We start from the raw sequence: 12,439 nt of genomic DNA, 5'->3' as shown, positions 1-12,439 counted from the left end.
CACCCTATACTACACTATAACACTGACCTCATTTCTTTATAACTACTTATTTATGCAACTTCCCCAGTAAAATCATAAGCTCCTTGAAGACATGGCTAGCTTATTTAGCACAGTGCCTGGCTTAGAGTAGGTTCTCAAAAAATACACACTGAGGAGTGCCTGCGTGGCTCAGTCGGTTAAGCATCGACTCTTGAGTTTAGCTCAGGTCATGATCTCACAGTTTATGAGTTTGAGTCCATCGGGCCCTGTGCTGATAGCACAGAGCCTGCTTGAGATTCAATGTAGCCAGTCCAAATAGAGATGTTCTGTACAAAGACACAGTACATAAAGATCAAATAATTTCTTTTTATGCTGATCACTTGTTGGAAGGATAACCTTTGCCTATACTGGGCTAGACAAAATCTATTATTCGAAAAAAATTTTAATGTAAAATTTAAAAATACAGGAAAGATGCTCAACCTCACCAGTAATCAGGGAAATGTAAGTTAAAACAATGAGTTATCGGGACACCTAGTCGGCTTAGTTGATTAAGAATCTGACTTCGGCTCAGGTCATGATGTCTCGGTTTGTGAGGTGGAGCCCCCAGTCAGGCTCTGTGCTGACAGCTCAGAACCTGGAGCCTGCTTCTGATTCTGTGTCTCCTCCTCTCTCTGCCCCTCCCCTGCTTGCCCTCTGTTTCTCTCTGTCTCTCTCTCTCTCAGAAATAAACACTTAAAAAATTTTTTAAAAACAAACAAAACAATGAGTTATCTTTGGAGAGAATTTCATTAGACTCACATATTTAAGAAGGGTGAGAGGAAGCATGCAGAGGTATTGTTCATGCCAGCATTGTTTGTAATGGCTAACCACTGACAACAGCCCAGATGGTCCACTGATAAGAACATGGATGAATAAACTCTGGCGTATTAGAACAATGAACTAGTATTCAGTTGTGAAAATAACTGAACTACAGCTTCATGCATCGACATGAATGAATGATGCATGAATCTCCAAATTAATGTAAGTTTAAAATTAAGCTACAGAAGGAGCACCTGACTGGCTCAGTCGGAGGAGCACAGGAGTCTTGATGTTAGAGTCATGAGTTCAAGCCCCACACTGGGTGTAGATACTTAAATAAATAAATAAACAAACAAACAAACAAACAAACAAACTTAAGGGATGCCTGGGTGGCTCAGTTGGTTAAGCAACCGATTCTTGATTTCGGCTTACGTCATGATTTCACGGTTAATGAGATTGAGCCCTGTGATGGGCTCGTGGAGGCTGCTTGGGATTCTGTCTCCCTCTCTCTCTGTCCCTCCCCTGCTCTCGCTTTCTCTCTGTCTCTCTCTCACAATTAAAAAATAAACTTAAAAAAAAAAACTATAGAACACAGACAATACCATGAATGTAAAGTTCAGAACATGCCAAGCCAAGCACTATATCACTTGTGCATGTGGGAAAAGTATAACAAAAAGCAAGGAAATAAACACAAAATTCAAGACAGCGATCACTTCTGTAAAGGAAGCAGAGGGTTATGAACTAGGAGGGATCCCAGGGGCTTCAGAAAGATCGGTAATGTTCTATTTCTTAAACTGAGAGTTCAGTGCACAGCTGTCCATTTTATTGCTTATGCTTTAAAACTTCCCATACATACAAGCCTTCTTTCTTGCTTTTCATAAAGCAATGTACTTTTCTTCATGTAAATCCTGCAGAAATATCATATTTAGACCAACAGATTGGCAAATATTAAAGATCCTGATAATATCCAGGATTGGTGAGGGTGCAGAGAAAAAAAGTAATCTCATATATTGCTAGAGTGTAAGTTTATACAAGTATTTTTGGGAGTTAATTTGGCAATATTAATGAAAAGTGTTTGTATATTTTGTAAGCCCTTTGACCCAGTAATGCCACTTTTAGGAATATGCTCTATGAGGGACATCTGGGTGGCTCACTTGGTTAAGTGTCCGACTCTTGATTTTGGCTTAGGTCATGATTTTACAGTTCATGAGATCAAGTCCCAAGTCAGGCTCCCGCATTGGCATCCCAGAGCCTGCTTGCGATTCTCTCTCTTCGTTCTCTGCCCTTCTCTCTCTCTCTCTCTCTCTCTCTCTCTCTCTCTCTCTCTCCCCCCTCCTTCTCCCCCCCAATCAATAAACAAACATTTTAAAAAAAGGAATATGTTCTATGAAAATCCACACACATTTGTCCCAAGATATATGTGTAAAACTGTTGACTATGATACTGTTTACAAATAGTTACAAACTGGAAACTGCATAAGTACCCTCTAGTAGAAAAGTATGGATAAAGTATCATCCATACTCCGGAATACTACACTGCTGACAAATAAACTTCTATGAACTGACAGAAAATGATCTTCAAGATAGTACAGAAAAAAGCAAGTCGGCAATTCATAAAAAAAATGACTTCTTATTTATTTAACTACATAATATGTACATTCACAGTAATTGCCAATTCCTATATATAACAATTACTATGTACTGAGCCCTACTGGCCTCTATTCTAAGGGCTTTATATATATTAACTCATGTAATCCTCACTATAAAACTAGATGGTAAATATTATTATCAACATTCTCCTTTTATGGATGAGAAAACTGAAGCACAGACATTAAGTATCTTGCCTAAGGCCATATACCTCGTAAGGGACAGAGCCAGGATCCAAACCCAGGCCCTGTGGCTCTAGAGTCCTTGCTCCCAACCACCATGCCACAGAGCATTTCCAGAATACAAGTACATGGGAAAAGCACTGCGCTTATACACATTAAACGAGAGACGGACAGGGGAGTAAAGGGACCTTCAGTCCATACTTGCACAGTGTTTTAAACTTTAGCAACAAAAATGTATTTGTGCAGCACCAGTCTCATATGTAAATGAAGAGAAGGCAAGAAAAAGTGCTAAACTTGGAGTTGGAGGTGGGGTCTGAGTCCAACTGACACCTATTAATCCTTGAGCAAATCACTTTATCTCTCAGGGCCTCAGTTTTCTATCTGCAAAATAGAGGTGATAATAACCTACCCTGCCTACGCTTAAGGCAGGGTAGGTAGATATGTAAGATAGTGTGAAAGTGCTTTCCAAACCATAAATCACTTCACAAAAGTGAGACAGCATTACTTTTCTGAGGAGCCCCGGGGAGCGTGGGGGAGCCCAATTGTCTAAATGAAGCCCGTGAACAAATCTAGATTTCTCTCTGGCACCTCAAGCCCCCAGAACTGGAGAATCCAGTCTGCAAGGCCACGAACCTCAACCCACAGCCCCAGCCCAGAGGCCAGGAGGAAAACCCGGCCCCTCTCTGTCTGGCGCCTTTGGTTGTCTTCTGGAGCCAGAGTAATCTCAGGGCTGTGAGCAGGTTCCGGGGAGCTGGAGGAATGCCCCAAAATGTCTAGCAGGGTAGTCCCACTGGGGACTCCCTGAAAGTCACAACAGAAGTAGAGCCTTCTTCTCTAGAGAAAAAGAAACAGGTAATCACAAGGTAAGCAGCCTCTAACCTCATAAACATTCTTGGGGAGAAGCCCAGCCACCTCCAAATTACAGGCAGCCTCTCACCTCTGTTCAAACAAATCTCCAGCTGTGAGTCACTCCTCAGTTCGGGGAGGGGATAAACACATAGCTGAGGGGTTAGAGATCAAGACACTGGGGAGAAATGATAAGGGAGATAGAGAGGGAGGCCCCAGAGGTTCTCACATTCTAGGCTCCTGTGGAAAGGGGCAGATCTGTCCAAGATCTGTGGATCTATGGGAAAATAAGCTTCCCCTGCTCCCACTCCCCAGGCTGCTCTGGCGGCCACGAGAGATGGGTGGCAGGTGAGGGTCAGGGTCTTTCCAGGAGGAAGTAAGCACAGTGGAGATCATCCCTGAGCTGGCAACCAGCATCCTCAATACGTCTGCACTCTATAAACCACTCCCCCATCACCTGGTCCTTCAGTCCTGTCCCCTCTCCCACCTGAAATGTATGTGGTCTCTCAAACCACTGCAGGTTTGGACCTCACGGTTCCCCTCTGAGAAATGGGAATAGCCAGCCACTTAAACATGGGTTCCCAAGAGGTCAGGACAAGGAAAGACCCGAAATGTCAAAGAGGGCCAGATGGGGGTGGTTGGGGCCTCCCCTCTCTTGGCTGAGGCTCCCAAGCCCCTCCACTAAGAGGTATGTGGCAGCCTTGGTCCTGCCTTCTACAGGGCTCTCAAGCTCAGAAATGGCCTTCTGTTGAGTATGACACAAAGAATTATTCTCGCTCCTCCCCACAGATTAGCCAACAAAACAGGTGTCTGCCTTTTGTCTGGCTACCTGCCCAGAGGCATGGGCTGGACAAGCACTATGCAGAGGGCTAATGGGGTGATTGGGAGGTGAAACGAGAAAAAGGATTTAGGGTGGACCCTAAACAGGGCAGCCCTTCTCATCACCCGGACACCCGGCACAGGGAACCACTGTGGCCTAAGAGGCCTAACAGTGAGTGTGTACAAGGAGGGAGGTGGGCTCCTGAATGCCCAACTCTGAAGGAGATACCCTTTTGCTGAGCCAGTCTCTTTTCAGGAAACCCGCTAGGGGTTCAGCCAGCCTGGAATGAAGGGGCAGTTCCTCAGCGCCCCCTCCCCTCACTTTTCATTTTGTCATTTTTTTGCTTTTGTGCCCCCAGATCCTAGAAGACCATTTCCTTTTTCTTCCTTCATCTACCCATCCCCATCGTACCCTATATTTCTTCTCCTCTTCCTGCCTCTGCTGGCCAGGCTTAAATCTAGGCCACCAGCCTCCTTGGCACATACCTCTTCCCCTAACTAAACCTCCCCACCCCGAGGAAACAAAGGTATTTCACAACTCTGCATTGTGACCCAAAGAGGCATGTACCATAATTACCAGCTGGCGGGGAAGCTCATCTCACATTCTCTGAGCACATGTGTCTGGAACCGAAACCATCTGGGTGAACACCCCACCTCCCACCCCAGAAAAATATGGCAAACGCTGGCACTAAATGCCAGGTGATTGGGTAAGCCTCCTATTCCAGATCCCCTGGTAGAGCTCAGAATTCCCCAAATTCCTGGCAGGCTTGGAGACGTGAGCTATAGTGCTCTGGAAAGTAAGAATCTGGCAATGAATGGGGAGTTGGAATGGTGTGAGGAGGAATTTACAGACTGAGATTGGGCCAGGTGTCAGGAGTGGAAGCAACAGGCGGCCACCAAACTTGAAAGGTTCCTCTGCCCGGGAGCTTCTTCCCCGCCCTGGTGTCAGAGAGACAGGGTCTTCACCATTTTAGACTTTATTCATTCCTTTGGAGTAAGCATCAATGACTCCAGTGGAATCCTCTTTCAAAATGCAAATATTCTGACCCAGCAATTCTACTCCTAGGTATGTCTCTCCAAGAGAATTTAAAATATATTTACTTACAAAAATGTGTAAGTAAATGTTCACAACAGCATTAGTCATCATAGACAAAAAGCAGAAACTACCCAAGTGTCTACCAACATTTATCCATGAAGAACATATCTGAAAATATATCCATACAAGGGAATATTATTCAGCTATAAAAAGGAATGAGGGGCACCTGGGTAGCTCAGTCGGTTGAGTGTCTGACTTTGGCCCAGGTCATGATCCTGTACTTTGTGGGTTCAAGCCCCGCATCGGGCTCTGTGCTGACAGCTCAGAGCCTAGAGCCTGGAGCCCGCTTCGGATTCTGTGTCTCCCTCTCTCTATGCCCCTTCCCCACTCTGTCTCTCTCTCTCTCCCCAAAATAAATAAACACTAAAAAAAATTATTAAAAAAAAAAAGGAATGAAGTACGGATTCATGTTACAACATGGATCGACCATAAAAACATCATGCTAATTGAAAGAAGCCAGTCACAAAGGATCACATATTATATGATTACATTTACATAAAATACCTACAACAGGAAATCTCAGACAAAGAAAGGAGACTAGAGCTGAAGGGGTTGGGAGAGAATGGAGAGTGACTGCTAATGGATCAGGATTTCTTTATAGGTAAAGAGAATGTTCTAAAATTGATTGTGTTGATGACTGTATAACTCAGTAAATATACGAAAAGCCACTGAATTGTACATTTTAAATAGGTTATTTGTGCAGTCCATGAGTTATACCTAATTAAAGTGGTTACAGAAAAATTAGGCCCATAGTAAGCCTTCAATAAATCACAACTTTAGTTTAAAAAAAAAATTTATTTATTTTTTTTTTTTTTTTAAGGAATGGAGCTCAGGAAAGACTTTGGTATTAAACTAACTCAGCTTCTGAGATCCTAAATTAGGCATAACACCTAGTCCAGGGTAAAGACAAAGGTTCAGACTGTAGGTGATGAAAAAATTCCAAATCCACCCAGGCATTGAGAGAAACTCTCTAGCCAAGATTGATCAAGACAAAAAAATTAGAGAAGATGAAAATAATACGAATATTCTAAGGAAGGGTAACACTGATAGATTACTTAAAATCCTCTTACCAAGGGGCCCAGAGCATCATAGGACACCAGCTGCCTGAGCCATGAGTCAGAAAAAGGAGGAGGAGGAAAGGGACCTAGAGCAGGATGCCAAGATACAAACACTGACCATCACTCGTCTAAAACCTGTCCTAGCTGACTTGGTGCTAGCAAAGGTTACTCTGGGTAAGAGAGTAGTTACACTACTACAGGCCCCTTCGCATCCTTAAGACCCTCCACTGGTACAAGAAAGGGGAAAGGAACAGATAAGAATAAATATTAACATAATGAGAAGGAGCAAACCTTGACCAGACCAGAAAGTTCTCAGACTCTCCCTCCATCCCTTGGGCAGGGGTCTCATGAGAGGCTAATACAGTCTCCTCTAAGCCATTAAGTAGAGCAAGCAGAAAATAACAGCCAACATCTGAGCACTTACCATGTGCCAGGCCTTGTGCTTAATGTTTCACATGCATTATCTTATTTAATCCTTATAACAACCTAATGAAGAGGGTGAAATTATTATCCCCACTTTACAGATGAAGAAACCAAGATGCAAGAGATTAAGTAATTTACCGAAGTGATCTTGGGCAAGACAAACATCAAAGCCCTGACTCCAGCCCACTATAAGGTCAGATTCCCAGGACCAGGCTCTTAACCACAATGCTATTAACAGAAATCATAGTTTAGCCAAAAATTGTTATGTAAATACACTGGGAGGATGGGAGAAGGGAAAGGGAACGTGTAAGGAGTGGGAGCATAAACTTTTCTAGAATTCCTACAGCAGGAAGTCAACAGACGTCTAAAACTGACAAATCAAGAAGTATCACTATAAGCATATTATTTAGAAACAAGGGGGGTAAACCCCAACAAAAGAGATAAGAGTTGAAAGTGGCTACTTCCATGGGGCAGGGCTTGGGGTAGGAACCTGCCTGCTATGTTCTTTTAAAAAGCCTTTTGACATTATTAGATCTTTTAGAAATCATGAACATATATTCCTTTGATTGAAAAATGATTTAAAAAGAAAAAGAAAGAAACCGAGATCATTTGAACCGAAGTCTAATGTAGTGAACATCTGCTGTTTTTTTGTTTTTTAATCTTTATTTTTTTTTGAGAGAGAGACAGAGTGTGAGCAGGGGAGGAGCTGAGGGGAGGGAGACACTGAATCAGAAGCAGGCTCCAGGCCCTGAGCTGTCAGCACAGAGCCCGACGCGGGGCCCAAACTCACAAACCGTGAGATCATGACCTGAGCCGAAGTCAGATGCTTAACCGACTGAGCCACCCAGGCGCCCCTGAACATCTGCTGATTTTGCCACACAGTTTCCATCCTCCTCTACTGATAACAGCACTTGGGCTTTGCTTTGGAGAACCTCTCTCCTTTCCTGGGTAAGCTGGTGCACCTGTCCGTCAAGGACCTCCATAATGCCCTGGCCAAGGCAGGTGAGGGGCCAATGATGCCCTCTCCTTGGGATCTTGGGCAGAACTGCAAAAAGGTCTGGAACCAATTCAACCACCTGTAGAAACGCTCCATTAGTTCCTTCCACTTATACAGACCCAGAGTCACGCTTTTTTTTTTTTTTAACTGAAGTACAGTTGACACACAATGTTCTATTAGTTTCAGGTGTACAACATAGTGATTTGACAACTGCATATAATATGCTGTGCTCACCACAGTGTAGCTACCATGTGTCACCATACAATGCTATTATAACACCACCACACACAGGGAACACTTCACCAATTTGCGTGTCACACTCGCACAGGGGCCATGCTCATCTTCTCTGTAGTGTACCAATTTTAGTACATGTGCTGCCAATGTGAACAGCCTGGGTTCACATTTTTTTAATGTTTATTTATTTATTTATTTAAATTTTTTTTTAACGTTTATTTATTTTTGAGACAGAGAGAGACAGAGCATGAGCAGGGGAGGGTCAGAGGGAGGGAGACACAGAATCCGAAACAGACTCGAGGCTCTGAGCTGTCAGCACAGAGCCCGACGCGGGGCTCAAACTCACGGGCTGTGAGATCATGACCTGGGCCAAAGTCGGCCGCTCAACCAACTGAGCCACCCAGGCGCCCCTTAATGTTTATTTTTGAGAGAGAGAGCAGGGGAGGGACAGAGAGAGAGGGAGACACGGAATCCGAAGCAGGCTCCAGGCTCTGAGCTGTCCGCACAGGACTGGCATGGGGCTTGAACTCGCCAACTGTGAGATCATGACCTGAACCAAAGTCAGACGCTTAACCAACTGAGCCACCCAGGTGCCCCTGGTTCACACTTTTTAAGCTTTCCCTTAATTTCTGTGAGCTGCCCATTTCCTTCTAATAAATTCCTCTTCTGCTTAAGTTAGCTGGATAGTCTCTGTTGCTTACAACCAAAGGAACTTAATGCGAATGTCTAATAAAAATGTCTGAGGTTTGTTTGTGCTTCTCCTTGCCAGCATAACTCACTACAGTGGCTTGCAAGCTTCTCTGACCTAAAACAAATTTTACCTGAAGATCTAATAAGCAGACACACACATATATATAATGTGTATACATACATATAACTGAAACTAAACTTTTGCCAAAAATGTCCACTGTTAACACTGTGATAGCACTAATTCTATTTCTTTTTCTTAAAGGACCTTATTTAGTTTAGAGAATTTTTAGATTTACAACAAAATCAGCCAGAACATACAGAGATTTTTCATATACCCCCTGCCCCAACATATGCATAGCTTTCTCCATTATCTATATCATTCACTGGAATGGTACTTCTTTTTTTTTAAACCAAGGATGAACCTACACTGACACAACATAATCACCAAAAGTCCATCGTTCCCCTCAGGGCTCACTCAAGTAAAGTGAATGCCGTACATTCTGTGGGTTAGGACAAAAGGATAAAGACTTCTATCACAGAGTGTTTTCACTGCCCCCCAAAAATCCTCTGTGCTCTATTCATCTCCCCTCTATGCTCAAAACTCCTGGCAACCACTGAATTTTTTGTTGTTGTTGTCTCCACAGTTTTGCCTGTTCCAGAATGTCATCTAATTGGAATCTACTTATTTGCTAATGCTCGGGTCCAACCCCCTAAGTTGATTTCAGGCCTACTGGTCATAGTGGCGATCTGCAGTTTGAAAACCACTGGCTCACTGCACCTGCTCCGTCTGCCTCCAACAACGACAATCCAGAGTGCATTAGCCATGCTTCCATGTCCAAGTGTGATGCACGAGGCACACAGCCTGGCTGGTCGGGAAACACCAACAGAGTCCCAGGGTCCTGACTCACACTAGGACACACTAGTTGGTTAAGTTGTCTACACTGCTGACACAAGGAGTCACATCCATTCATTTATATACTCATCCACTCACTTTGCACATGCACTGAGCACTCACTCGACGGTGTGAACATACACTACAGCCTCCTGGTGACTGTCCAGAGCAGTAAATTCTAGCTTCAGGCTGGCTCAGAGGAGAGGAATCCCAAGACAAAGCCTGTCCCCGACTGATTGTTTACTACTGCCTCCCCCTCCGTAAGAGCTCAGGAATGTCTCCAAGAACAGATACAGGCAATGGTCATTTCATTCACACCTTTGAAGTAAAATACCTCTCAAGTCCAGCCTAGGAAAAAAGAATAAAGGGAATTTCTGTCTCCCCTTGTTCTAGAAGTTTCTGATTAGCCTCAAACTAATCCATGGCTGGAAACTGACTGAATTCCTTGCTCACTATTTTCCTACTGACTCTTTCTTTCTATCCCTCGAGGCAAGCAAGAAAATATCAAAGGACAAAAGAATACGTCAAAATCATTCTGAACAGTACCAACATCTTGGTCTTAAAATCTTTCTGGATCTCTTTTTCACAGCAAGCAAAAAGAAGCCCAGCACACCCCTTTCCTTTATTTTCCTCATACTCTTTCTCCCTGCCTCAACCATTCCAAAACAGTGAGCAAGAGAATGGAGTAGGACTTGGGGTTGACACAATAGATCCATTTCTTCCCTATCTCTTGAGTTCCATAGCTGGGGGAGTAAGAAACTACAGAAAATGAGGGACTGGGCTTGGGCAGTAGCCAGACCTGAAATATGGCAGAAATACTAACGGACTGGACAGAAACGGAGAGGGGACTGGGAACACAACTGATGGTCTGTACTTGAGATGAGAAACTATTCTAGGTAATTGTTCTGTGAGGAAGAGCCATAATCCAGGGGCCTTAGCTCCCCAGGGGGCATGCTGGGAGTGGAAGGGAGCAAGGGAAACAGATACAGAGTGGAGGGAGGAGGAATGGAGGGATACAAACTCCCCATCACCTCGGCTCCATTTCACTCTCACCCACAATAGCTTGAAAAATGGATGGAACAGTACACACCCGTTCTGGGTCAAGTTCCCTAGCAAAGCCTAGAAACATTCAGACACAAGTTACCCTCCTCGGTCTGTGAAGAGGGAAAATCATATGGTCACCCGAGTGAGGAGAATAGGGACCGGGAGCCAAGGGGGTGAGGGCAGCAAGACAGATGTGTTAGCCCTGGGGAACGCCCCTCTCTCCCCCACCCTCACTTCTCCGGAAGCCCTCGCGTGGGTCACGACCCTTCCCTTCTCAGCCTAGGTTCTAGCATCTCCCTCATTCCGGAGCCTGGAAGCTGGACACGGAAACAACGTGAATAAAAAACAGTCCCAGGAAGCCACCCATCGGCCGATGGGGGAGGGAAGCCAGGAGATAGGGGAAGGAGAAATCCGAGCCGAGAGGTGACCCCCAAGCGGAGAGCCCTAATTCCCTCCAGCGAAAGGTGGCGTTCCGGGCCAATCTCGGCGTGCCTGGCGTCCTACCATCCCACCCCGTCCAAGCCCTGGGCTGCACTTTGTCTTCTTACGACCACCAAAGCACCAGTAAATTCTGTGAAGGGCCTCTGAAGCCACCGGGACCCACAGAAAAGCCTGAGGCCCTCGTCGGGGACCCAGCCAGGACCCACAGAAAAACCTAAGCCCCTCGTCGGAGACCCAACCAGGACCCACAGAAAAGCCTGAGCCCCTCGTCGGAGACCCAACCAGGACCCACAGAAATGCCTGAGCCCCTCCTCGGGGACCCAGAGTCCCAAGAGTGCAGGGATCCTGTCCCAGGAGCTCATTTCTCCTCCCACCCAGTACACCGCCCGCAGGACGCCCGAGTAGCGCGCCCTGGAAAGCCGCGCGGAGTCGCCGGCAGGAGCCGCAGTGTCCTCCTAAAGGGCAGGTACGCCCCGAGTCTCCGAACAGCCTTCCTCCCGCGAGCCCTCGCGGACCCCCGCTGCCCGCCACCAGACGGCAGAAAAAAAAAAAGGGAGGGAGCGCGGCAAGGAGCCGACGGCCCCCAGCCGGCCCCAGGTGATGTCAGCGAACTCGGCGCGGGGCACGGGAGGGGCGGGACTGGGAAGCGAGGATACCGGGCGGGGGAGGCTGCGTAGCCGCTCCGTCTTACCGCGGTCTGCCCCTCTGGGTGCACGTCCACCAGGGTACACCAGTTCCGCGTCCCGTTCATCTTACTCCCGCGGCGGTAGCAGCGCGGACACCCACCACCCGCCCCGCGGTCTGGCTCCTACTAGGCAGGCGCGCGCGGAACCGTTCCCCTGTATAGGAGCGTCGAGGGCGGGGACTGCTAGTTGGTTACGCCCCCAAGATGCCGCTCGCCAATGAGAGTGAGCTAAAGAGCAGGGTGGGCGTTACCGAGAAAGCACCGGGACACGCCCACCGGCCCTCGCTTAGATTTACATAAAGGTGGGGCTTGGAGGCTACCCGAGGCTGCTTGACTGAAATTTTGTCCAGCGTTGCGTGGCTGTACCTCAAACATGCATTAGTCTTGCACTTCTCTTTCAATTGCAAGGTCAGTGTTGGTAAAAGAGAATCACCCTGTCTGCCCCTCAGAGGATAGTTGGGGAAAAAACTTCCCTTACACTCTCCTCTCCCCATATATAAGGCTACCTTAGTGTAGCTGAGCAAACCTTTCCTCCATCACCGTAGAAATGCAGGCACCAAAGGCCAACTCACTCAGACCGGCCTAAGCCAGTCTGGCAGGTGCCCTGCC

At 46.2% G+C, this 12,439-nt stretch overlaps 1 protein-coding gene and 1 non-coding gene across 7 annotated transcripts in view; both read right to left on the bottom strand.

Moving 5' to 3' along the window:
* Nucleotides 1-11,995, bottom strand: part of TUFT1 (tuftelin 1) — a 49,197-nt gene extending 37,202 nt beyond the window's left edge. For 2 of the 6 annotated variants that reach the window (XM_007088135.3, XM_007088137.3), the window contains exon 1: nucleotides 11,837-11,992. In XM_007088135.3, coding sequence (XP_007088197.1) covers nucleotides 11,837-11,896 — 60 coding nt within the window. In that variant the 5' untranslated portion in view covers nucleotides 11,897-11,992. Of the gene's footprint in view, nucleotides 1-11,836 lie in introns of all 6 variants that reach the window. The other 4 variants (XM_042994120.1, XM_042994121.1, XM_007088134.3 and 1 more) reach the window with 4 other exon arrangements.
* LOC122241673 lies at nucleotides 8,128-8,232 on the bottom strand. The gene has a single exon (XR_006221912.1). It is a non-coding gene; the product is annotated as a U6 spliceosomal RNA (small nuclear RNA).
* Nucleotides 11,996-12,439: the final 444 nt, after the last annotated feature.

Source organism: Panthera tigris, chromosome C1, assembly GCF_018350195.1.
Source record: "Panthera tigris isolate Pti1 chromosome C1, P.tigris_Pti1_mat1.1, whole genome shotgun sequence".
Lineage (NCBI taxonomy): Eukaryota > Metazoa > Chordata > Mammalia > Carnivora > Felidae > Panthera > Panthera tigris.
The sequence above is the reverse complement of the archived record's forward strand: the minus strand, read 5'-3'. Positions and strand labels throughout refer to the sequence as shown.